At 32.6% G+C, this 27,999-nt stretch overlaps 2 protein-coding genes across 2 annotated transcripts; one reads left to right on the forward strand and one right to left on the reverse strand.

The window, feature by feature from the left end:
* Nucleotides 1-1,869: 1,869 nt before the first annotated feature.
* On the reverse strand, nucleotides 1,870-5,022 carry LOC115974681. Its single transcript, XM_031095147.1, has 5 exons — nucleotides 4,802-5,022; nucleotides 3,331-3,463; nucleotides 3,005-3,101; nucleotides 2,633-2,719; nucleotides 1,870-2,249 (listed from the first exon to the last, which is right to left on the reverse strand). Exons 1-5 carry the CDS (start codon nucleotides 4,860-4,862, stop codon nucleotides 2,115-2,117), a joined length of 513 nt encoding a protein of 170 aa, XP_030951007.1. The 5' UTR covers nucleotides 4,863-5,022; the 3' UTR covers nucleotides 1,870-2,114.
* Nucleotides 5,023-7,146: 2,124 nt separating this feature from the next.
* LOC115959978 (MLO protein homolog 1) lies at nucleotides 7,147-27,998 on the forward strand. Its single transcript, XM_031078667.1, is given in 17 exon segments — nucleotides 7,147-7,278; nucleotides 7,428-7,485; nucleotides 7,718-7,947; nucleotides 8,068-8,184; nucleotides 12,498-12,558; nucleotides 12,678-12,763; nucleotides 14,460-14,534; nucleotides 14,664-14,676; nucleotides 14,679-14,748; nucleotides 14,840-14,889; nucleotides 16,014-16,054; nucleotides 16,174-16,347; nucleotides 16,922-16,956; nucleotides 17,080-17,209; nucleotides 19,046-19,329; nucleotides 26,890-27,766; nucleotides 27,840-27,998. Coding segments are annotated over 17 exon segments (2,586 nt in total). The 5' UTR covers nucleotides 7,147-7,152.
* Nucleotide 27,999: the final 1 nt, after the last annotated feature.

The raw sequence follows: 27,999 nt of genomic DNA on the forward strand, positions 1-27,999 counted from the left end.
GAATGGTACATGAAAGATAAATGAGATAAGGTCCTGTTTGTGCTTGCTACTTCATAATCTGAACCACAGATTGATCACCCGTTAGTTTCTTCCTGCAATGCCCTTACATTTTTCCAAAGGACAATGTGTCCCCATCTTATTGATCTTTTGTTAGCAAATTTCTGGCTATTGGGAAATCATGGCTGATGGTGGAGACCGTTCAATTCAAGGGACAATATCTCTGTCATTTTACATTGCATAACTAGGTTAATGTACCCTCAAAGGATTTTTTCCTGTAATTATTTAATGTGCTTGAAACAATGGTCCTGAACACTCATATTTGGGGGGAAACCACTCTAGTAGGTTGGAATTATGCAAAAAAAGAAAAAAAAAAACGAATTGATTATAAAGGGAAAAAAAAAATGAAATGAAAAATATAACAAACTAGAGTGGATTGATTGTAAAAGAAAGGAATTAAACATCTTTGTTTAGGAGTTTTTTCTCCCCAATGATTTGAGAGTTAAGTACACCCTTTGCAATATTGTTTAGGAGTAAAAGATAAATGAAAATGAAAGAATATTTTACTTATCACTTTTTATTTGCATTTTTTCAAAATATGGATAAAGTTGAGAATTCACTTTTATTTCATCAAATTAATTGATGGTCCTTCTCATTTAGGGAGGAATGTTTAGAAGAAAACAAAATAAAAAATGAGTTCCATTTCATCCTTCCAAACAAGAGAAGGATGACTCTCACCAATCACCATTCTTTTTCATTCCATTTCCCCCTAATTACATCCGTCAAAACAGGGATCAGTGTCTCATATATGCAGATCAATGTGAATATAAGGTAGTTTTGCTTGCACATTGGTGCCTTTAACGTAGTCCTCTGCTAGGTGGACAGTGAAGCATTGTTTCTATAATTGGTTGGCATCAGAAATTGCTACTTTCCCCTTTCAAGAAATTATTATGATCTTCCACCAAATTAAATAAATAAAATTCAGGATCAAGAGCCGAAGCAGCAAAAAATTTGAAGTAAAAGGTAGTAAAAGATGTCTCTAATCTCTATACTATAACATGAGTCTACCTGCTTTACATAAAGCAGCATCTCAAACATCAAAAATTTATAATTGTGAAGAAATATAATTAGCTGGATTGCAATTTGCTAATAATCCCTGATTTTGGTGAACCGGGAATTAACTGTAAGAATTTCTAACCTGTTAATAGTGATGAAAATGACATGGTAACATTGGCACAAACCACCTTAGGCTGTTCTGTGTGGTACCACCTAATGATAAATTGTGACAACGAAACGCATGATATCCTAGATTCTCCCCCTCTTGAATAACTGACAATATTCAATCATTATCACTTTCATGACTTTAGCCTTTGCAATAATAACAAGCTACCAAAACATGAAAACTTGAGTTTATGACCTAAGGGGCAGGATTCTATGAAACATAGGAGAGACGGATCTCTAGCTCCTCATTCAACTCAAATTACACTAACGTAACTCAGTAGCCATTTCCGAACATGCTGGCACAGAAGTGGTAACTCCTACACTATAAATGTACAAGTTGATAGAATACCTCCGAAATGATAATTGTACAAGTTGATAGAATATACAATGCAACACGTGAGGGCTATCATCCAATCCCAGTCCCTAGTGACCATCTAAACAAAACCAAACTAAACTGAGAAGTGTTAACTTGGTTGAGTCACAAAATAATGTCCATTTGTAACAGCCTAGGTCATGGAAAATAGCGGCTGAGACACACAATGGAACACATTTAGAAATTTTTTTTTTTTAAGTAATTATATTAATAGAACTATAACAATGTTTTTTTTTTCTTGGCATAAAAAACCTATAACAATGTACAAGACTTTAAAGTGAACAGCTTAAGAAACACGTTTAGAACAATACTAAATACTGCATATCACTTTACCCAAATATGAGTAATCCACCAAGATAATATTTGTCAAACTTGTATACCCAAGGTAACAACCAAGCCACCAAGTTTGAAGAAACAACTAAACTGATTGTTGAAAGGGGAAAAAAGGTATTACAAGAAATTGAACTATTATTTATTAATCTGGAAGTTTCTGGTAGAGAAGGCCATTTATATCCTGATGTTATTATATGGCAGCTTCAATTTCATCTGAGATTACATTCGCACCATTTGGGGCTTCATCTGAATGGAGCTGGCCGGAAACATCATCTATAGCAGAGTTTAGCTGTGCGATCTTCTTAGCCAGTTCTTTCCGTGTTTTCTGTAAAATGAAGTGAAAATATATGTTTCAGAACATAAACATAGGAGTGAAAATGTGATGGTTTTTCTGGAGATCAATAACATATAAGATGTCAGAACAGAAACAAAAGCACTTTATGGAATTTCAGAGATAAAATGAATAGTGACTTTTGTGACAAAATATGAAAATTGAACATAGGATTAACAAATTCCAGCATCTTCTAAAAACACTAAAAGTAGTCATCCAAAAAAGAAACTCAAAGTACCTGAGTGAGAAAAAAAAAAAAAAAGGATAAAACAATATCACATGCCTAAACATTAGAAACAAGTGAAGCAAGGTCTTAAAAAAACACAGATTTATCCTGCGAGTTAATTATATACAGATAGAGTAGAGAAACTTTTAACCTCCAGAGCTTTATCCTCATCATAGATGAATTTGGGCAGTTTCTTCATCAAATCCTTCCGCTCAGGTCCGGCTAGTGCTTTGCTGATCTGTAGGAGATAAATAAAAATTGCAAACGAAGTGAGAAATAAAATCCCTGCATTTCCGTATAAAACTGTCAAAGAGAAGCATAAAGACCCACAGCCCAATCATTGGAACTAGATATTTAATGCATGTAGACAATAATATTATTAGCATTTAAAAGTAAAAGCCCATTGAATCAACTTATTCCGTTGTTTAACATACAGATCATGAAAGTATTAGGTGGCACCCCACAGTACACTAGCTTCTGCCATTTTCAGGAAAAGTTAATTACAAATAAAGAAGCACCAGACCTGAGGTGCATATACACAACTGAGTGTGCCAAATATGAGTCCTCCCAAAACAAAGCCACCTACAAAGATGCTTGCACTGCCTGGCCTTCCACGATCACTGTAATTATACAATATAAGCATGATACTCACATTAAGAATTTCTAATCCTATATCATATTAAAAAAAGAAATTAAAAAAATATAACCAGTTAACATATAAAATCAAAGGCAATGACGGCATAGATTGAGCAACTCACTTTCAACTAACAAAAACAAAAGCTATCATGCATCTTTGCACCATAACTACCATATAGCATTGGGTTCACAAAGAAATGGCAGAGATAATACCTATACCCAGCTTGAACAATGAGTGGCCTTCTGGAGGTACAAAGTTGCAATTTCCCTACACGATTGGTATTTAGAAACAAGTTGGTGGAGGATGCATTCCCAAGAAACTGGTCCAATGGCTTCAGAGCAGATCCTAGAAAAGAATTGACAGAGGTACGTAAGTTACCAGTACTTCTAAACCAATCAGAAAACACACTCATCAGTGTGTGAACCATTGCTCCACAGGCAGAGACATACTAGGCAGTTCTTTCATGGCCAACAAACAGTATATGTTTCTCAAGTATATCCCAAAGAAACATCCAAAATCAATGTAAAACCTTTAACATCAAGTTGAAGTAGCTTCTAACTAAGTAATATGAGACTCCACCAAATGTCAATGCTAGCCATACATTCAAGAACCATTCCTTCCTACGGTGACAGGACATGAAAAAGGAAAATAAATTTTTTATAAATAAAATAAAAGAAAGCAATATGATCTGATTATCCACCTATTTCCATATTGGAAGAAACACCAATATTAGAGTATAAATAGCACTTGGATTAGCTTCTCTCTGTTGGCTTATTTGCTTATGCACAGATTTTTAAAGCCTTTTTTTTTCAGGTACAACTGTACTTTAATGAACTTTCAGAAATTTAGCAAATAATCTTTTAACGCACTAATGTGCCTAAGATCCAGTATCATAGAATTGGAGACTTCCAGTAGAAATTTATGCAAAAAGCCAGGTGCAGATAAAATTCCAACCTAAATAGTAAGACTCCCAAGCAGTCCCCAAAGAATCCGAACTGAGTTAAATTCTGAAACACAAGGTCCAAATGTGAATTGCCCACATCCCAATCTTCAACAAAGACTGGCCTCAGTGACAGCTACTGTACAGAGTACTCCATACATTAAAGACCCAATTATTTATTTTGAATGAGAAGTTAGCTTCAGATTTTTTCCTACATTCTATCCAGGCTTTTTTAGACAAGCAAGATCAATATCCAACACAAGAATGGATTTTATATAACTCAATCTATTATAGCATAAGCAAACACACCCCAATCCCCCAAGAGGCCCAATGAAAGAAACCTTGTTCCACTATCACCATTCTCACAAAGAACCACATTAACTTTCCAAGATTGCAAACCCATCAAGGAAATCATGCATAAGTCTAGCTTTTTCACTAAACTGACAGATTCACGCATAGAGGGACAAAAATAAAAACAAAACAAAAGCCCACAAAGATTATGAGCTTATTATTAGGATCAAAGCTAAGTACTAAACATTATAATGAGAAAAGAAAATGGAATGGAATTAAATCTTTCAAGTTGATCAAAAAATGAGATCTTTCAGCCAGAGTCAATTGATTCAAGAAACGCAAGCACGATCATTGTATAAGAAACATAGATGAGCAATCAATATAAGAGAATCTGGAAAAAAAAAAAAAAACAGATAGTACGAGAAAGAAAGAAATGTGAGAGAAAAGGCTACCAGTAGAAAAGTGAGCTGGAGGATTTCTCATAGAAACCAACGAATTGGAAATAACAGCCATTGTTGTTGTCTAAAAAGACAAAAACACACACACACTTTATATTTTCAGAGAGAAAAAAGAGAGGGAGCGTTGGGATGAAGGAGAGACGGATTTCACTTTCAGAGAAAAGTCAAGTAAAAAGAAAGCAGTTGAGCCTTTTATTTTAAGGGTTCGATGATTTCTATGTTAAAAAGTGTAAAGTGTAAACATCAATTACACTAATAAAATGGAAATGAGGTATACCTTTACCCAAAAAAAAAAAAAAAAAAAGAGTGGAAGAAGAGGAGATAAGGTTCATTTATCAAAAAAGTAAAAAATTATCGTACACCCTTAGTGTGATGGTCACTGGGGTGTAAGGGATAAGGATCGGGGTTCAAGTCTTCAGGAGAGAGCTTCACATATACATACACTTAGATTAGATTAAAGTAAAATACTATCTTGTATAAAAAAAAAGTAAAAACAGTTTTAAATTTACTTTTTTGAGTAACGTTTTGAAGCTCATACTACTATAATAACTATTGGGATTAAAATAACATATATAAAAAAAAGAAAAAAGAAAAAAAAAACATTTCATAATTTTTTTCATAAACATTGATGTGACATGTTTTTTTTTTTTTTGAAAGAGTTTCAATCTATGGCGTCAACTTCTGATAATAATTCTTTATTATCAGACCAAGATACCAATAAGTTTTTGGTATAGGCGAGGATTAAACTACAGATATATAACTATCAAAAACTTTATCAATTAAGCTAACTGAAACTTACGACATGTTATGTTTAGTGCACACTAAAATTGTAAAATATAAAAACCTAATTAAAGCTTAGAATGTAACAATGAATATATCAATAAAATAAAAAAAATAAAATAAAACAGTGAATATGTGTTTAAATTATTTTTCTACATAAAATAGTAATGCTTAAGAATTATTTCTAACACTAAAAATGAACACTATTTTAGATATGTGATGCAACATCGTTTTACAGGATTTGACAATAGCTTTAAAGACGTCAATTGACTAAATGACTAATTAGCCAAAAATATTAAAAGTTAAGAATTAAAATGACAAATATTAAACTTCAGGACGAAAATTTACAATCTGTCCTGAGTTAAGTTGTGTGATTTGGATTGTGACCATTTATATTTTTATGCATGACCCAGATAAGACTTATACAAGTGAAAGCCTTAATTTTTATTTTTATTTTGGGCGCAGAAAACCTTTTAATCAAACCTATATTTAATCCCTTTATTTTCTTTAATTATTTGCTATCCATAGTTGTTTTTGCTCTTAGAATATATTACATAGTTAGGTGAGAGTATTTGAATTATGAATGTCTCTGTTAAAAACACTAAAAAGTATCAATTTTTTTTTTTTTTTTTTTGAGAAGGCTAAAAAGTATCAATTGAGTTACAAAACTCCTGATAAATATATTATTTATTAAGTAATAACTTTTATTTCCTATTGAGCTAAGCTGATAATTGGACCAAGAATTATATGCTTTGATGCTTTCAAAGTTCAAAGCTACCCACCTCGTTAAAATTAATAGAAACATCCATGCATGATCCTCCAAAAGTGAGGCTTTAGATTACACGATTCTATGGTTTAAATAAATAAAAATAGCTCCCATTGGTCATTTCTTGGTATCAACTATTAAGTTGAAAATCCTATTTGACCTCTACTTTATCATCTAGTTCTAGTTTCCTCAAGTTTCCAACCCTTTTTGTTTTGGGAGTTCCAATTCTTCCCAATTCAATCTATAGATTAGGTTCTTCCGCTCCACAGAGCTATTGGCCAAATTTCCAATCTCTATTGTATGATGAGCCTTGTCGATTTAATCTAAATAGTAAGAACAATTTTTTTTTTTCTCATTTTAAGATAGAAGAATCTTTAATCCAATAAATTCTCGTAAATCTCACATCAATACACTACAATATTATTGGTAATGTATTGGATACTAATTAATTTTTAATACTAGTTTCTATGTAATTATCATTTTGACATACCTATGGCCATTTTTACTTGTGTCATCTTCAATTTTGGCTCCAATAGGCAATAGCCGGCTAGATTTTGTAATTTTATCAATTTATACTAAGGTTTGCTGAGGCAACAACATTGTTCAGATTACCAAACGTTTCGGTCTCTGCAGGAAAAGAACATGAAGTAGATGACAAGTTTAGGTGTGAAAATGATCTCAAACGCGCTACCATTTGCATATTAGATATCCTCCCTCTTGTTGCCTAGGAAATGCAGACTTGTTCTACAGCTAGTTTTGCTTTAAGAGTATTCAATTGAACTCTGTTTTGCTTGAAGCCATGGCTGCCGGTGCTACAGGAGAAAGGTCTTTCCAAGAGACACCTACATGGGCTGTTGCGGTTGTATGTGTTGTGTTTGTGATTATATCTTTATTAATCGAACATGGAATTCATTCTCTTGGAAAGGTAGTGTTTTGATTAAACTGTTTGTTGCTTGGTATATAAGTACCAATAAGTTTAGAGATGCAACATTTTTCTTGACTATTGATATAGTTTCGTGAAAGTGATGTCCGTTTAGTGACACATTCCCTTACTTAGCTTTTCTGTCATGACAGTGGTTTCGGAAACGCCGGAACAAGGCCTTGATTGAAGCTTTGGAGAAAATTAAAGCTGGTTAGAATTTTATGTTAAACTTGGAGTCATCTTTAAATAATAACCAATGGCAGTTTAGATTAGCCAAAACTTTATAGCTCAATTGGCAATTGAAAAATAAACTGTATTAAACGAACACTTATACTAGACTAGAAACTTTTTGAAATCGATACATATTTGTCAATCAACATCTATGCACCACCTCCATGGTAATTTTTTTGTTTATTGATTACTCTTATTATATGGTTTGCAGAGTTAATGCTATTAGGTTTCATATCCCTACTGCTTACAGTGGCTACAACCTATATCACAAGGATATGCATACCTTCAAAACTTGGCAACACTATGCTTCCATGTAGAATTGATGCTACTAAGAAGGATCAGGGAGGTGCTGGCAGGAGAAAATTACTTTCAAATGATGAAAATGTAATGTGGCGCAGAGTATTGGCAGGGTCTGGTGGAGATGATTTTTGCACAAAAAATGTAAGATTCTGAAGCAAGAACTTAACCTCAACTACCTATGGTTTATATTATGATATATGAGTGAAGGCAGCTTTGAAGAAGAATAAATTATGATTAGCCCAATGTCTTTGAGCGGAATAGGGTAAAGTGCCATTGATTTCACAAATAGCAGTGCACCAACTGCATATATTAATCTTCGTCCTTGCAGTTTTTCATATCCTCTACAGCGTCATTACCATGGCATTGGGGCAAGCTAAAGTAAGTTTCTTTTTCTTTTTATTGAGATTTTTTTTTTGTTTAGTTAGAGAGAGACTCTAGTTTATGATTTTTTTCGGCATTATACAATAATGATCCATTAGTGATTTATAGGCATATAAGTAGACACAAAAACCTTATAGTTTTCAACTATCAAGAATCTTATAATTCAATTGGTTGACACCTTATGTGTTCATGATATCCATAATTCAAATATCACCTCTCTCTCTCTCTCTCTCTCTCTCTCTCTCTCTCTCTCTCTCTCTCTCTATATATATATATATATATATATATATATATATATATCCTCCTTGTAACTATTAAAAAAAAAAAAAAAAACAAATACAAAACAGCTTTTACTAGAGTAGGGGGTCATGGCCTCCTTGGCCACTATTTTTTTAGTATGTATTGTAATTTTTTAAAAATATAATATATAACTATATATAGTGTGCGTTTGGCCGGGGATGAATGTGCATTTTGCATTTTTTTTGTTGGTCCCATGGACTGTTCATGGACTAGCCAACCCCTAACAAACGCAACAACAGTGTTTTATGGGTTCCACAGCACTATTCAAACTTTTAAAAATTATTTTGCTAAAATATTTTCAATAATAAGTTTTCAATTTTCAACAAATAAACGGTATTCAAATACACTCATAGTTAAAATTGAGTTATAATACTTCCAGATACATCAAGTCAATTAAATTACTCCAAAGAGACCCCAAAATGTCAACTAATCTCCACCTATGGCATCCCTCTTAAAAATAACTCTTTAGTTAATAAATAACTAAAATCAAGTAGTGCTAATGTATTGAAGACATCAATCACTTTAAGAAGTATTGTCAACTTATCCATGCACCACTACTGCCCTAAAACTTCACTTTTTTCATGGTACTTTTTTTTTTCATACCACCTCATTTAAAAAGATTGAAAAATAAGTTTTACCAACCAAGTCAACTTTCTTGTGTTGATCTATATTGTTGGCAAAATATTGATAAGTATTGTAATATATAATTGTCAAGAAATGACACTGCACTTCTAGGGATTTATATAAAGGTAACAAATAAGTCCATACACTCACAACCTATTGCTTTTCTAATAGAATATTCTATTTTCCAAAAAGATTCCTACTTAAGCTATATGCAAGATGACACCCTTCTCTTGAAGTTTGTAGATAGATGACACTCTCTCCCTTATATTTATTTATTTTTTTGTGAATGACATTTTACCCCTTGAAGTTTGTGTAAATAATAAAAAAATTTAAAAAAAAATTATTTCAGGAGAGTAAAAGTATGACTATGTGAGAGGGTATGGACTTATTAGTTACATTTATAAAAACTTCATAACTGAGACTATCATATTATTATATGTTTGGGGGGAGGTGTCATATTATGAAACCTCATAGGAGGCAAGTGTAATTTAACCCAAAAAGAAAAGGGAAAAAAATGCACAAGGAATAAGATGAAAATTATAAGTGAGTATTTCAAAATATTTATAAGTCAAAGATTAATATTTTGTTTTCTTTATTTTTTTTTTAAAGAAATTATATAATTTTTTGACAAAGGAATCTGAGTTAAGTCCAAATTTATTAAAGTTAATTACCTTTTTTCTGAGAATCATTAAAGTTAATTACCTAATAATCAAGTTCCAGGCCATTTAAACCTTATTAAACTATGTACTATTATTCTCTATAAAAAAAAAAAAAAAAAACTATGTATTATTTGCCTCTTTTTTTTCTTTTTCTTTTTTTTTTAATTTCTATTAACTATATAAAAAGAGGCAATGCCTCTACAATGCCATTTTGGTTTATTGAGCCACTTTGTCTTTCTCTCTCTCTCTCCTTCTTCTTCTTTTTTGAACAGTAGCTACAATACCAAGTGGCACTAAAGCTACAGTAGCTACATTTTTTTTTTTTTTTGTCTTTTGTTTGTACTTTTCTTCCCTTTATATATATTGTTATATTGACACAACAAATTTCACAATATTTTCACAATTATTGAGGTGTCAATTTCTTATAAGTCAAAATAAAATAATAAAATATGAAACTGTGACTAACCACAATTGAAAATAAATGTTTTGTGAAAATGTTGTGACACTTGTTAGGTGAATGTGTAAAAACTATAGTATTTTTGGTTTGTTTAATATGTACTTTTTTTTCCAATCATTTGTGCTCTTTTTTCTACTAACTATATAAAAAGAGGCAATGCCTCTGCAGTGTCCCTTTTGGTGTAGTGAGCCATTTTTTTTCTCCCAAGTTTTGAACAGTTGTTATAGTGCCATTTTCGTTTGTTCAAGTGGCATTGTAGCTACAGTAGCTACACCGTTATTTTTTTTTATTTTTTTTTTTTTGTCTTCCGTTTGTACTTTTTTTTTCTTTTACATATTTATAAGAACCCGCATATATATTGTTATACTGACACAACAAATTTCACAATATTTTCACAATTATTGAGGTGTCAATTTCTTATAAGTCAAAATAAAATAATGAAATATGAAACTGTGATCAACCACAACTGAAAATAAATGTTGTGACACTTGTTAGATGAATGTATAAAAGTTACAGTATTTTTGGTTTGTTTAATATACTATTCATCTTTTTTTTTTTTTTTAGTCATCGATTTGTGCTCTTTTTTTCTATATATAAAAAAAAGCGAATAGGCTCATGAATAGTGTTATGAACATTATTTTTGGTTTAGTGACTTGCCTTTTTCCACCTTTTTTTTTCCTTCAACTTTACCAACTTGGTTTGAGCTTTTTTAAAAAAAAAAATGATCTTTATATGTTTACTTTTTACTCGTAACGTAAGCTTACATTGTATACATACAAAAAGTAGCAAATATTATATATATTTGCAAAAAAAATTGTACAAATTTTGCAAATGAGTACAACATTTACCAATTTTTATGTGTTTACAATATAAATTTACATTGTAAGTGCAATAAATATTTCTATATATATATATATATATATTATATAAAAAGAGTGAATGGGAAAGGTTACAGTAATTTTGCTACAGTAGTTTTGGTTTGTTTAACTTTCATTGCTTTGCTGGCCTTTTTTTTTTTTTGGTGAATGCAAAAAGTTGTAGTATATTTGCTATATTATTTTTGGTTTGTCCACAATAATCTTCACAACACTTTCATAACAAATCAAATATGGTAAATTGTTATTGGTTTTAATTTAAACTTACCAATGAAACTACTTTTTTGCCCACCAATAACAACTTGTAGTAACCTACTACTTATGATGTTGTCACAATATTTTCAAAACTGCTGAGCTGTCAATTCTTTACAAGTTAAAATAAAATATAACAAAATTATAAAGGTTTTATGAAAATGTTGTGTCATTCTGTTGTGTTTTTAGAAATTTTTTGTTGGTTTAATCAACTTTATTGAGCCAAAATTCATTATTCTACATACAATTTTCTTGAGTTGACTTTTTGTATTTTTTTTCTTTACACACTATTTTAAGTAAAAACATATAGTTTTGCACACAAAAACAAAAACAAAAACAAAAACTTAGGAAAAAAACATTTTTCATCCTTTATGTTTGGGGTAGTTTACAATTCTTCCTTAAACTTTAAAATCAAGCAATTTTTCCCTTAATATTTTGGAAAAAAGCAAATATGTCATATTGTTATTCTCTCAGTTAAACCCTAATGAAAGCTTATGATGCTTAAAATATTTTATTGTGTATTGTCTAAATTACTCATGCTAAATTTTAACATCCTAAAAATTTTCTTTACGTATTTTGAGTTTTAAATGATAAAAATTCTTAGAAAGTTAGAATGATGATATTCGATGACACAAGCCTTTTGTTATCTTTTTATTTTTTATTTTTTATTTTAAATTTCTTAGCAAAACTCAGTTGTTTATTGTTGGAAAATGATGATATTCATTATCATTCTTAGAAATTTTTAAAGAATAGATATATTGTCTTTAGCAAATAGGTACTCTATTATAGTTAAATAAATATTTATATGTTAAATAGATACCTTAACTTTGTAGTTGATCAAAATTTTTAAACGAATAAGATTATATTTTTACGACATAATTATCAAAATTCTTAAAATTAATGTCTCTATAGATTAATGTAAATCTCTGTATACTTTAAAAATCAAATGATTTATATTTTTATTTTGTAATACAAATAAAATCTAGAATTAATCTTAATTACTACCGTATTTTCTTTTCACGATAAACACGTGTCTTGCATGTGCTGCCCTAACTAGTATTCATAGAAAGGTAGTACTAATATTTACGATTTACTTGTGAAGGTAGTACTAATATTTACGATTTACTTGTGAATGTTGATTAGATGATGAAATGGAAAGCTTGGGAATCGGAAACTGAATCCTTGGAATATCAATTCACGAACGGTAATTCCTTCTTGAAACTTTTTTTATTTGGGGGTTGTTCTTTCTCGAAAATTATTGGCTCGAGCCCAGATGATGAAACTGGGCCTCAGAATAACAGGCCTTGGGTTTTATTTCTCCAGATCCAGCACGATTTAGGTTCACTCATCAAACATCCTTTGTGAGGCGTCATTCTGGCTTGTCAAGAATACCTGGGATCAAATGGATTGTAAGTTTTAAATAAATTCCTATTCTCTACCGTCAAAAGCAACCACACTTTGTGTGACCTAGCCCATTTAACCCTAATTATAATAGTGCTACTTGATGAAACCACTAAATAAGTTTGGATTAAGCAATGTGTTTGAGTTTAGCGAGAAAATGTAATTAAGTGTGTGTGTTTAACCGTTAGTTTGTTTCTTAAAAAAAATTATATGCAATTAAGATACACATAAATAATACAGTAATAATAATATTATTGTCTTGAAATAAGTTGAAAAAAAAATGAAATTTGTAAATAGTATATAGGAATACTCATATTTTAGAGTTTGGGCGTAAAATTGTTATAGTTGGCCTCTCAAATTTTTGAATTGGTCCAAATAACCCAATAAAAATTAATCACTAACCCTTTCCTTGGGCTCGTGGCCCCTCCACAGTCCAAATACAACACAACAAAAATCCCCTAATCACCATTATCACAACATTCACTGCCACTGCCTAACATTTTATTGGGTAGTTAATAGTCATCGTTGAGAAAACCAATTGAAGAACTATCTTGGCGAATGTACTATGTAACGGGATAGCTGCCCTCCTTGTTCTGTTTCTGTTATTAGGGAGGAAGTTAGTCTGTGTTTGTAGTTTGTTTCTCTATCCAAAAAAGTCTTTTTTCATCCAAAAAATAAAAAATCTTAGCATATTTAACCAATTGTTTGAACTTTGGGTGTTAACAGACTCAGTAGTAATTAATTTTTTTAGTAATGTGACGTGCATAACATTTTTATAATAAATTCAAAGTAACAAACTGTTATTGATGAATAAAAAAGTAATATAAGTGGTTGGCTCAGATTATAACCAATAACAAGTTTTTTTTTTTTTTAATGGAAAGAACCAATAACAAGTTACTATGTAGGATAAGAACCAGTGAAATTGTTGTGAATATAGCATTATTTTAATTTATTTAGTTTGAGAATAAATAATGCACATATGATGAGACAATTTATATGCCTTTTTTAATTGATTTATAGATTATGGGAAAGTCCATTACAATATTTGTCTTTTTTCACAAGATAAAATGTAAATGCTTTCAAAGCCAATATTGATGATGTAGTATTCTAATCCCATAATACTAATTTCCCATTTTTTGAAAATCCTCAAACAAAGTTTTGAAAAACTTCGTTAGTGTGATCCAAGTTGCATAAAAAAGTATAAGATTTTCATGCTGGTCATATGATAAAATCAACATATTCTTTCCAATTACCCAAAATCTGGAGATCCAAGTCCTTCTGTTTTTGTTTTTTTTGTTTTTTTTTTTCTTCTTCTTTTAAAAATTGTTAGAATACCATGTTGAAACTTTCAATATTTTGGTTCATGTTATTTCCTTCGTGACTTAAATATTTACGTAATAAAGTGCAATTTTTTGTCTACCATGATTTTTCTTTAATAAACCATTTCATTTGAATTTTTTTTAACTCATGCTCCCCCCCCCCCCCCAAAACAAAAAGTTCAAATCCTAGTTCCATCATTGGTTTGAATTGTCTATTAAAATACACCTAGATGGTTATTAAATCATCACATCATGTGTGTTAGCGGAGATTCCTTCAAACCAATTTAAAAGAAAACTTTTGTCCAATTGTTTCTTGCTTGTTGTTTTTTTTATTTCTTTTCTTTCTATGTCTGCATAATTTATTGTTTTTCAATGTTTACTACAGGTATCATTCTGCAGGCAATTTTTTGGCTCGCTGTCAAAGGTGGACTATTTGACAATACGCCATGGTTTTATCAGTGTAAGTGAAATGGACTCTTTAATATGCCTAACATGATATCATTTGATACTAAATATTTTTTTCCTTGATCAATTTTCCTGCCCACTTATTTATGTGGCAAATTAAACCATTTTTTAACAAATTGTGCAGGCACATTTTGCCCCAGCAAATTTAATTTCCTCAAGTATATTAAAAGATCATTGGAAGATGATTTTAAAGTTGTCGTGGGTATCAGGTCCTCTTTCCTCAATCCTTACAATGCAATGTACATTTGTTTTTGTTTCCTTTACACTGATCTCACATGATTTTTTACTTTCTGTTTGCAGTATTCCATTATGGATGTTTGCAGTTATTTTTTTGCTTCTCAATGTTTACAGTAAATCTCTCTCTCTCTCTCTCTCTCTCTCTATGGCCCCCCAAAACTATTGATGCCCTTTATAATAGTATATAAAAATAAGATGCACTTCTACAAAAATAAGCTGGGCTTTAATAATTGTACCAATTGGCATACCCCCCCCCCCCCCCCCCCCCCAAAAAATAAAATTTCATGGAATCCAGTCCATCTACCCTTTGAAATCTTATAACGATACAACACTTCACTTCACTGTTAGTTTTTATGTATATTGTACATCTCACCCAAATAAAACAAATGCTTTTAACAAAACCTAATAAATGCCTAGTTGCCATGTGTCCATCCTTTTTAATATTTTATAAGAATAATGCTAGAGATACAAACTATTTTACAAAATTTTTTACAAACTGCTAATGTGGTGAGTGATTATTGATAAATGAAAAAGTGATATTAATGATGGGTTTAGATGAAAATCAATAAAAAGTTGGTCATATCAACATTTTGTAAAAATGTTATAAAATAGTTTGTGTCTATAACATTACTTATTTTATAATAAGAATGCAAAAGTTCTATGTACAGTAGTATGTAATCAATGTTCAATTTCAAAGTGCACTATGCACGGTGCACTACTTGAACCTATGAGGTTTTACCCGCCCACAAATTTGATTTTTTTTTTTTTCTTATTATCTCTTCTTTTTTTTTAGCTGATATTATCTTTTACTTTTGGATTTAGGTGCTTGATAAGGTTCTAGCATTGAATTTTTTTTAATTTATCTTTTTCTAGAAGAAAATTTAGGTTGCAATAGAGATTTATTTATTTGAAGATTTGAATAGGAAATCCTATAGAATTGAAAATGAATAAATTTTATTCTATGAAAGATCAACGTTGAACATAATTTTTATAGGAGATGCTTTTTTTTTTGGTTCATGTTTATAGCAAATTACTCATTTTTGTACACTGATTTGAGTTTAGAAATATTATTTAATTTCATTGATCATTTTGTATATAATATATGTATGAGTTATGACTAACATATGAATAAGAAATTCGGCCCCCCAAGTAAAAAATCCTGCCTACGCCCCTGCTCACACACACATTTCTTGGTAATCATAGTACTGAATATTTGTTATTCACTTCATTGGTGCAGAATGGTACTCGCTCACCTGGTTGGCCTTAGCACCACTAATTGTAAGACTTAAACAACTAGCTAGCCTTGCTGTTTACTACGATTCGTTTGAATATCCTAACATACAATTATTGACATGATTTAAGCGTCCAACTGTTCCATATGATATTTTCTTGTGCAGATAATTCTATTAGTAGGCACAAAGCTTGAACTTATTATCATGGAGATGGCTCAAGAAATTCAAGATCGAACTGCATTTGTTAAGGGTGCTCCAGTGGTAGAGCCAAGCAACAAGTATTTTTAGTTTAATAGACCCCAATGGATTCTCTATTTGATACATTTTACCGAGTTCCAGGTGAACATTGAAGTCCAATATGCTTCATAATGCTATCCATAATTTTCTTTTTTCTTTTTTGGATAATCAAAATGGAATCCATAAAGATAATTAGAAACACCAAATTTGAGAGTTAAATTGAGAAATAAAGTTTAAAAGTTAAAATAACACGACAAGATGCTAACGGGTTTGTAGCTTGATTGGCACCTACCCCTCTCTCCCATGTTGCAAAATTGACTTGCCTCCTCTCCTCCCAAAAAAGGAAAAATACTCATATTAATACTAATAATAACATGGCATGGTTTTAGATGGGAGAAATAAAGTTTAAAAGTTAAAATAACACGACAAGATGCTAACGGGTTTGTAGCTTGATGGTTTTAGAGCAACCAATCATGTCAAATTGATAATATAACATGGTAGTATAGATGAATTAATGTGCAAGTCTAATTGGAGAAATTTTTGTAATTTCTTTGTGGATGAATGATACTTATGGAACTTTTAGATACAATTTATTGTGGCTTGTGTTGAACTCTATTCAAATTACACGCTTCTAAGTTCTAAGTTCTAACTCTGGTGTAATTTGCCTTCCATACAGAATGCTTTCCAAATGGCATATTTTCTGTGGACGTGTAAGTTATCTTGAAGTCTATATTCTTTTTAACTCGATTGATTTTGTTGAGTTTTTAAGAACTTTTGATGAAATCAAATTCTAATGGATACTTGATTGCAAAATTGTTGTAACATGAGATATGAGTATGAGTTCAAGATCACATCATGCTTCCACGAAAACTTGCTGTTATTATTGATAAGAGTTTCCCTTGGTGTAGCCCTTCAATTCCTATGCAGCTATAGCACTTTTCCTCTCTACGCCTTGGTGACACAAGTGAGTAGCAATATCACCCAATGAGATGAAAACTTTTTGAAATATAGTGCTATATCTTAAATTTATCAATTAAATTCAACAGTGTGATTGTATTGGTCAATAATTAGCCTAGTGAAAAATAGGGGGAAATTACATTTTACCATTTTAAACTATACTTCTGATTACATTTTGTTGGGTATTTTTATAAAAAATATTATATTTATTTTAATACTCATTTATGTATATCAATTATCCCTTAATGTTAGATACGTTGATTGCTAAATTTTGAAATTCAAATATAATTCAAAATTTGAATAGCTTTTGCCAATGGTTTTAATCAGGAAATTTATGAACATTAACGTGATATTAATACCATAATTGCCAGCATATTTGGTTTTATTACATATATATACTTTCCATTCTAAACGTTTTGTATTCAAACGTTTTTAATTGAATATGACATAATAACATCGTATATGGAAGATTTTTCAGCACTTAAATGTACAGCTATTGCTGAATTATTTTATGTTACCATATATACACAAGTGTTTACTATTTGGTTTTAAGGAAAGTAAAAAACAAATGGCAATATTTATGCATATTTGAAATTGTATTACACGGTTTGGCTCCTAATCTTCAGCCACTTTATGGGACATTTAATGTCATAGCATCATGATTCTTTTTTGTTCTCAATGTACCGAAGGTTTTGACCGGTTTATATAATATATATAAAGAAAGTTGTTGATCACACATTGATTTCAATAATTTTATGATCATTTAAAGTTTTAAATATAGCAAACGTTTTATTTTTTTGGCTAAGGACAAGCAACATGTCTTGCCTTATATATATGGAATGAAATAAAAGTTTAAAACACACATTTTTTTTTTTTGAATTAAAAAGTTGTAGACTTTTCAAAAAAACAATTTTTTATTGTCTTAAACACTTACCATCTATTATTTCTTACTACTCACAAAAATATTATATCTTTTACAAAATTTTTTGAGAAAAGAAAGTACTATAGAGAGCTTATATCCTACGAGCAATGTAGGCTCGCAAGGATAATTAGCAAAGGTGGCTGGGCTGTTGTATCCTAGGGACAACGTGCAGAAACTATTTGTCTAACTACATCAAATATACTGTAGACAACATGATTTGTCTCAAGACAGTGAATTGGTAAAATAAAATTGTGTAATTTCCAAGAAAAATTCAGGTATTATCTCTCCTTTATTTCCAACACACTTTGCACTTTAAACTTTTCGAATGTATATTTTGCACATAAACTATGACTCTTGTTATACTTTGCACACCGATGTTAAGTTTGTTGTTAATTTGGATGAAAAAAATATGGCATCACATGAAAAGACTTATTTGCCCCTCTTCTTAATGCTTTAAAAACAAAAGATAAATTATACTTTACCACTCTAAACTATACTTCTGATTACATTTTGCATAAACTTTAACTTTTTATCCAAGCTAACAGCAAACTTAACGTCGAGGTGCAAACTGTAACAAATGTCATAGTTTAAAATGCAAAACATGCATTCAAAAAGTTTAGGATGCATGGTGTAAAATGAGGTATAGTTTAGGGTGGTAAAGTATAATTTCCCTTAAAATAGCTCTATTTGCGCTGCATTAGTTAATGAAATTATGTAGTTGAATTTAATTAAAATAGGTGTGTGTAATTAGGGTAGTAAAGTATAATTTCCCTGAAAATAGCTCTATTTGCGCTGCATTAGTTAATGAAATTATGTAGTTGAATTTAATTAAAATAGGTGTGTGTAAATGTTCTTGTTCAAATTTAATGTTGACATAAATCTTATGTTAACTCAAGGTTTGACTCCTATTCATATTTCTAGATGGGTTCTCACATGAAGCAAGCTATCTTTGAGGAGCAAACAGCAAAAGCACTTAAGAAATGGCATAAGGCTGTAAAGGATAAGAAAAAATTGAGGAAAGGTGGAGTAGATAGTTCTTCAGGATTTATGAGTGGGGAAAACACACCAAGCCGAGGGACATCACCCATTCACTTGCTTCACAAGCACCAGTCCAATAAATCAGATTTTGAAGCTGATCTTTATTCCCCAAAATCTTACCAATCCGATACTGACCTTCCGGAGATTGAGGGTTCCACTACTAATAGGCATGCATCAAGAACAGAAGGTCAACCAACAAGAACTGAAGAATCACATAATATTGACTTTACCTTTGTTAAGGCTTGAAAAAAAACTCAAATTTTGATAAATTGTTTTTTCCTAGACCTACTGTTAAATCGGCAACTTAGTACCATTCAACAATGTTGACCATTTCACTCATACTTAAATTGTTGTAATTGTTGACAGAAAATAAATAAAGAGAAAAGAGACCATAGAATAATTGTGTATTTTCTGTACATTTTAAGTACAAGAGAAGAGGCATAAATATATAAGCCTCGTAGTTGACTAATAATAGAGGCAAATATCCTTTTTTTTTATTAGACTTAAATCAAGAACACAATAATGTTACTTGATTTTAGCTTAATTAGTGGTGAAAACATGTATGGAATCTATATATTATGTAATCATAGTAATCATGATAGCATTATTCAAGATATTCTCATTTTTATTCACAGCATGTGTGGATATTTTTTAAAGAAATATACTCCTCCGTTGAAGTTTTGAAAAGGATTAAAGGGGTTTGTGTATGTGTAAGGACTTTGTCATGTGTCCAAAATATTGTCATTCCCATAATTGAGGCCCAAACAAAAGAAACGTCATAGAAACCCATATTTACATGCGAACAATACTAATGACTATGTTAGTCCACATAAAAGAAGTAAATACTAAACACAATAGCCCCTATTTGGATGGCATAAGTCATTAAAATCACGAAATGCCAAATGTAAGCAAACATCTCAAATCATAAACTAATTTATAATTTGTTTGCAAGTACTTAGTCATATCAACAATAGATCAAATAAGTCAGTCAAAAAAAAAAAAAAAAGATCAATAAGAGGCATGGCATATAATTAGATACTTAAAACCATGTGACATAGGTAACAAAATGCAAGTGTGGTACAACTAACATTAAGACGTGACTTGCACACATTTCCACGAGAAGCCGATCGAGACTAAGGTTAAATGTCTCACATTATACATCTTTTTAGCTTTGTCCTACCTTTTATTTTCATTCTAATAAAGTTCTAATCAAAGTAAGATACACCACATCTTTTTCAATAAACTTTAAAGTGGAGATAAATATTATATTGTTTTAAAACATCATGATTTGTGAGTGCTATAAAAGAAGATGAAAGAAAGACAAAAGGGTATCAACGAGAATTATTTAATTTAAGGAGGATGTCTAATTTGCTTTCCTTGGAACCAAACTTGGAATTAAAAAAACAATGAAGATTCCAAATCATAAGTGAGACAGTGCATCAATCTTCATGTAAGTTAACGGTCCATGTTTCCTCGGGATTATAAAGAGATCATCAAAAGTTGATCACCCAGGGGCACTAGGCCAGGCAACAAACCAATGCAACCATTTAAACAAAACACTATATGACTATACTACTTAAACGGTCGAGGCAACTCACTTAAGCCAAGCGATAAGCATCTAAGCCAGAGCAAAACAAAGTGCATATTATTTTTTAATGGTTTTGCCAAATGAATTCTAATTAGTTGAATTAGTAAATTTTTTTATCACTGAATAAGAGAATATCATCAAAGAAACACTTTATATTTAAATGAGGAATGATTTATTGCAGACTAAGTTAGTTTAATTGGTAAAACTTTTGATGATTGTATAAGAGATTTGAGGTTTAATCTCCGCCTACATCAAAAATATCTTATACATCTTACAGGAGTTGCTACAATTTAGTTTTCAGCAAATCTTTCCCTTATTTAAACTATTGATACATTTAAAATTAAACACAATTTTTATTATAAAAATATAAATAATTAGTAAAATTATTAAAAAAAATAGCATGTAACACATGCATACATATGAATACATTTAAATTAAACACAATTTTTATCATAAAAATATAAATATTTAGTAAAAATATATTTTTTTTAAAGTAAAAGGAATTAGTCACATATTAAAATTCTTACTCAAATTTAATACTACTTATGATCATTTTTTTTCTAATTTTTAATAAGATAAAATGTGTGGTGATTTTTGTTGTGTGATAATTTTTATTGATGTGGGGTCAAAGAATTTGGCAACCCCGGCTCACTTTATACTAAGCTCAAGACCCACGCCGAGGAGGAAGAATTGCCCAAGGACGAACGAAGAAAGCCCAAATTGCCAAGAAACATCACCGAGGACAATCTTGTTCTCAGCCAATCGAGATCATAGAAGGGAAGAGCGGCACGCCATCGAAGGCAGCCTCCCAGAGCATCCAAAGAAAAAGGACAAGTATAGTGGGTCAGCCATGAGAGCATGGTGGAGGAGCAATTCAAGGAGAAACTGTCACCTCCGCATTAAATGCCCACAACTAACATTCTGGCCACATTTAATGAGGAAATGACCCTTGAACAGTGCTGCCTTAGTTGCTGCAACTCACAGAAGGTTCGGGAAGGTGGCTGATAGGACAAACACTTGAGTAGTGACCTGCATGATCAACAAATGGAGGACCAAGATCAACTGGAAGGGTATATATAATGTGAGAAATCCTCCAAGAAAAGGGGGATCGGGAATTAGAAATAGAGAATATTATAGCAATTTGTATCATCTTTGAAACCTTTGTAACCAAGTATTGAAGAAATAATAAGAACAACAAGCTCCTCGGATGAGGGTTGAGGACAGAATTTCACACTTAGTTACTGCAACTCACAGAAGGTTCGGGAATGTGGCTGATAGGACAAACACTTGAGTAGTGACCTGCATGATCAACAGATGGAGGGCCAAGATCAACTGGAAAGGTATATATAATGTGAGAAATCCTCAAAGAAAAGGGGGATCGAGAATTAGAAATAGAGAATATTATAGCAATTTGTATCATCTTTGAAACCTTTGTAACCAAGCATTGAAGAAATAATAAGAACAACAAGCTCCTTGGATGAGGGCTGAGGACAGAATTTCACACTTTAGTCCACGTCCTTTTTATTCAATCTACTCATAACCATGTCTAGTTGTTGTAACCCTTACTAAGGCCTAGTTCTTAAACTCATTCTTTATAAATTTATTGTATTAGGCTAGTTGGGCCTGAGTCCACTCATTTAATAGAAGAAGTGCTCAAACCCAGTCCCTACAATTGAGTATATGTGATTAGTTTTTTATTTTTTTAAAAAAATTTATAGTTCATTAATATTAAATTTTTAGTATTTTTACACTCATTAACTCTCTTGGTGCAAAAATTTTAAAACTTAAGTAGACATATGGCACAAACTTAGGTGAATAAATAATTATAGAATGAATATATATATTTGAGGACATTTTAATATATATATATATATATATTTTTTTTTTTTTTGATTCTATGCAATCTAGAGGAGAAAAATAAAGAACATAATTACCAAGAATCCCCAACTATATCTTTGGCTCTATTATAAAGTTCGAGGCAACTGCTTTGAGCCAAGCATCTATGCAAGTCAAAGTCCTTTAACTTCTAGAAATATAGTACTTGGGACTCTCAAACTACTAACTCTATTGTTAGCTTCATTTTAAATTCTTATGTTAAGGAGTGTTAAATTTATTTAGTGTGTCTTTAAATAAACTTAAAATTTTCACCTTCAATTAATGTATAACTTATTAATTCTTTTAGTATTTCCCACTTTGTTTTTTAAGCATATAAACTAATGAAATAAGTTACCCAAATTTCTATTAAAATAATAATAATAATAACAATACGTTACCCAAATACATCCTTACTATGGGGCAGAATTGCAGAGGTAATTGTAAAATGGCATATAACAATATTTTTATTACAACAAGTAAACAAGGGTTCCTTTTTAAATGATACTGCTTGACATTACTCAATTAAATTTTTATTTTTAAAACATCCTAATGTTGTGAAATGTTTAGTGTTTCCCTAATTTTTTTTTATGTACATATTTTTATAATTCGTTAGTATAATAGGGGAAGGAGAAATTGAATCATAGTAAAATTGTAAAAGAGGTCAGGCTATACCATTGAACTACAAAAGTCTTGGCCAGTGATGAAGTCATATGTAGATTAGGGGAGCCATGACCTCCCCAAAATTTTTGAAAATTATTTATTTGCCTGCCCATATGTTATAAATCTATTTATGATTAGAACCTTTAAAAAAATGCTATTCGGGCCCCTAAATTTTTTAAAAATGTTTAAATTCTTGTAGTGTAATTATGTTTATAGATAACACCCTAAAAAATTAAGTCATAACCCTCATAAAATATATTTACCCATAGGATATAAATATAGTATAAGTGTTTTATATGTGTGTGTAAAATGTAATATCTTTCCAGCTATGGTTCTTTCTTTTTTATTATGTCGTTTAAGTCTTTATTTTTTATTTTTTTATTTATCACGTTTGTACAATTAATGGTTCGATTTAATCACAATCTCGATCCAATATATTGTCAGCAAATTGCCAAAAAAAAAAAAGTATTACATCTAATATTCATATGACTGATAAATCTTAGTCATAGAGTACATGACATGTGACTTGAGAATATTTTTTTTTTATATATAATTAAAAATATATATCCCTATCAAAATAAAAACATAAAATTTAAGAATTCTTCAAATTATTCTACACAAATTACAATAACGCTATAAGTTCCAAATCCTATCATATATATATATATATATATATATTTAAGTATAGTATTTTACTCTTTAGATGTAGAGTAATTAAATATAATTTATAGAAAATTACATAAATATAAGATTAAGGTTAATAACAAATTGGGTTATGGGGGCTGTCAAGAAGCAGGAGCTGGTTGCATAGCAGTATTTAACCATTTTTACCATTTGAAAAAACAAAGTTAATGGCAGCCAATCAAATATATATATATATATATATATATACTTTTTTTTTTCTCTCTGCCACTGCTCTATGACAGTCTGACTCTTCCAAGGGGTTTTTTTTTTTTTTTTTTGTTAAGAAAAAAAATGATCATATTTTTAATTTGAGAAATGTTGACACCACAAAAAAACTGCATAATTATTACAAGTTGTAAATAGTAGAGATATAAACCCATATAGATTAATTATTTTTTGTTTATTACCCAAAATCGGTGAATTATGATAAAAATTGGGATTATTTATTTATTTATTTATCTTTTTTGGTGACACTGACAGTTCTCTATTTTTAATGGAAAATTTTATAATACTTGGCACACAAATCGTGCGGAGTTGTGGACCATACCATGGAATTGACCGGTTAACAGAAAGATGATTTGATTACCTTTATAATCTCTAGACCAGCGGAGTTACCTACTTAGCGAAAATAAATAAAAGAACCGGAGTTACCATTCCAACCTCATGTACGTTATTTGATAGGCAGACCAGATCAAACATCCCTAAAAAGTAAAGAATCTGTTTGTAACCATTAAAACCTTTAAAAAACAATATTTGCGATCTTATTATTTCTGAAGTATCGTTCACAAATCAAAAGTCAATTTTTTTTTTTTTTTTATAACAATAATATAAATATATAGGTATAAAACTTTTTCTTAGGAAAAAATATTTTGTATTAAATAATATCATATCATACATATTAAAATCCAATAAATAAGAGATGTGGTTGCACAATTTTCCTGGCCCAGGCTCTATTGGTTAGGCCTTGGTCCAAAGCACAACCCACAATAAATGTTTGTAGAGAATGGGTTTAAGAACTTGGCCTCAGTGAGCCTAATCGGTCTGATGCATGGACAATATTGATACCGAGAATGAAAAACACACAAGTGGAACTCCCTCTCCCTGATTCTATTTCGTTTTGCTCTTCATACAGTTTTTCCGTCCTCTTTCTTTGAGGGACTCTCTTACATTATATAGTTCCTCTCCTCTCATCTCAACCTTACACTTGTTGATAATCTAAGCATCTACTTGAGCACCTGTCCCATCAGCCGCCCCCATCACTCCCTTTGTGAGTTGCAGAGGCCAAGGTAGTACTGTTCAGGGGTCTTTTCCTCATTAATGCGGCCAAGAGGGTGGTTGGGGCGCAATTAATGTGGTGGTAGCTTCTGTCAGATATTTTGGGATTTTATTCATTTTATATGTTGGTAGGATGAACGGGAGTGAATGGGGAGAGTTTTTGTCCGGGCTTCGTGGTGTCCGAGGAGGAGTTACTCCTCGGACAAATTTCCTTGGCTTCATTGTGATTGAGCAGCATTTCACACGTGGTTTTTCTTTATACAGGACGCTCCTCGGACGGGCCTGGCTCTGGGATAGCCCATCATCTTTGGGCCGGACCCCACAATGGCCCCTCAAAACTCCGGTTTTTATCTCCCTCCGAGGAGAAAAAGTGGGGTTTTGATGTCAGTGGAAAGATAGAAGTAGGGAGAGTCGTTGAGGCGCGCGTGCGAACCGCTACTTTTGACGCGCTCCAATTTACGAGGCGCGGCCATTAACTTCTGGAGGCGTTATGTTCCCTTCATCCAACGGTGTGGTGTGGATCGAACGGCCATCATTTTTTCCGTATTTTTAGGCGGGAGTGATCTTTTCTCTTTCCTCTCGTCTATATAAGAAGTCAGAGGGGTTCAGTTACTTTTTTATCTGCGTTTCCTAAACCTCCAAAGGCTCCAGAGAACTCCAGCGCCTCCCAGGGATACACGAACGTTTGCGTCCGTTACGCCATTTTGCCGTTTCTGTGAAGCGTTTTGCCCCAAAGGAGATTTCCAGGCGATCCTTCGAGCGTTTAGTGAAGGTACCGGTACGTTTCGTTCATCTTGTCGTTTCAATTCCATCCTCGGACTCTGCTTTTCTTCTCCGTCTTTACTTTCGTTTCCTCAGTTCGGTTCAGATGGGTAGATTTCAGAAATTAGTAAAAACTCCAGCCGCTATGGAGGCCTTTAGGGCTAAATACCACATTCCCCCGGGGGTTGGGCTGCAGTACTGTCCTCTTGAAGGAGTATTGACAGATAGGCGTCTGGGAGAGGTCGTTATCCCCATGATTGCTTTTATAGAGGGAGGGATGACACTTCCCATGCGTAGGATTACAAGGGAATACCTGTTCAACCATAGGTTGACGCCGTATCAGTGTGCCCCGAATATGTTCAAGATACTAGGATGTGTAGATGTCTTAAACGAGCGGATGAATCTAGGCCTCACTTGGCATGATGTGGTCCATCTGTATGAATTTCACCGCATCGGGGAGGATGGGTACTATCTTAAGTCCCGGAACGAGGATGTTAGGTTGATCTCCTGTCTCCCAATATCCAATAAGACCGTGAAGAATGACTTCCTTATTGCTTCTGGGGAGTGGTTTAACGGTATTCACTGTCCAACTCGGGCAGGAAACCCAGGTGCGGCGTTTTTAGGATCGGTCCTTCTTTTTTTTGGGAAGGATTTAGTATAGGGGGGTTATCATATATATTTCTTTGTTTTCCCTGTTATTGGAAGATTTTGTGAACTGACCCTATTTTTCTTGGTTGTTTGCAGATAAGGCTCACGTTGCTCCTCGGATAAACTTTGTGAACGTGCCAGCGTTGAACTACCTTCTTAGGTCGGAGATCTACGTTTCCGAGGACGGGCAGTTGCGTGCTGCCCATCTAGTTCTGGGCTATCAACCTTTGAGCAGCGCTTTCCAAGCTATCGGTCACGCCATAAGGGCTGGTAGTCCGAGGTTGGCTAGAATTGACGTGTCCCGGGACGGGTTCTTAGCCGAACACGATCTGCCACCAGTTGTGTTGCCCGGTGTTAGAGATCCCTACCTGGCCGAGCAGCTACCTCCGCCGAACGAGCCTGGTGTTGCCGTTCATGCTGAAGAGGAGGCTGAATCATCTCGTCTTTCCCTTGAGGACGAAATAGACGAGTTTCACTTTGAGGAGGAAGTTCAGCAGACCCCCTTGGTGGAACTTTCCGATCCTGAAGGAGAGCGGGATCGACATTCTGCAGTAGGTGCCCCTCCCATTGTTATCTGCTCGGACGATACTTCGGACGAAGAGACACAGCCAATGGCAGGAAAGGGAAAATCCCTGAAGGAACTGATGGCCTCCCGAGGGAAAGGTCAGTCATCGAAAGGACCCTCCCCTTCAAAAGCCAAAGCCCTTCCTCCTGTGGTCCCTCAGGGCGTTTCCGAGCCTGGCCTTAAGGTTAATCCGGATTTGAAGAAAAGGTCGGTTGACATCCCCGAGGAGGGTGAGGTGGTTGCTCAGCCGACCAAACAGCAAAAGACCACCCGTGCCCCAAGGAGCAGACGGGGCAGCTCCTCGGAAAGGCGGGACGAGGAGGACACTGCTGAGGTGCGCGCCACTCCGCGCACATGGAGCCCCAAGTTGGAGCTGGATGGGGTTGCCATCCCCTATAACACCTCGGTCCGTGAGTACAACCGAGGCCGGGCTGGTTACGTGGCCGAGGCCCTAGAGCAGCCCCTGCTCCTTCCTCGAGATATGGAAGCTTATAGGCGATTCTCTCAACCTGAGCTCTTCCTATCCCTCAAAAGGGATCTTGCGATGGTAAGCAATCCTTTCACTGTTTCATTGGTTTATTTGACCTTGTTTGATTAAAGCAGTCTTGTTTCTTTTGTAGATTACCCAGCAGGTATTTGTGGCTGAGGAATTTTGTCGCGGTAATAGCAACAGGGTTGAGGTCGAGAACCAAGCTCGGGCGGAGGTGGAGAAAGCCTTGGGGTCCCTCAAGCATGATCACGCCGAGCTCATGAATAAGTTCAAGGACTCGGAGAACTAGC

The sequence above is a fragment of the Quercus lobata genome, chromosome 2 (assembly GCF_001633185.2).
Source record: "Quercus lobata isolate SW786 chromosome 2, ValleyOak3.0 Primary Assembly, whole genome shotgun sequence".
Taxonomy (NCBI): domain Eukaryota; kingdom Viridiplantae; phylum Streptophyta; class Magnoliopsida; order Fagales; family Fagaceae; genus Quercus; species Quercus lobata.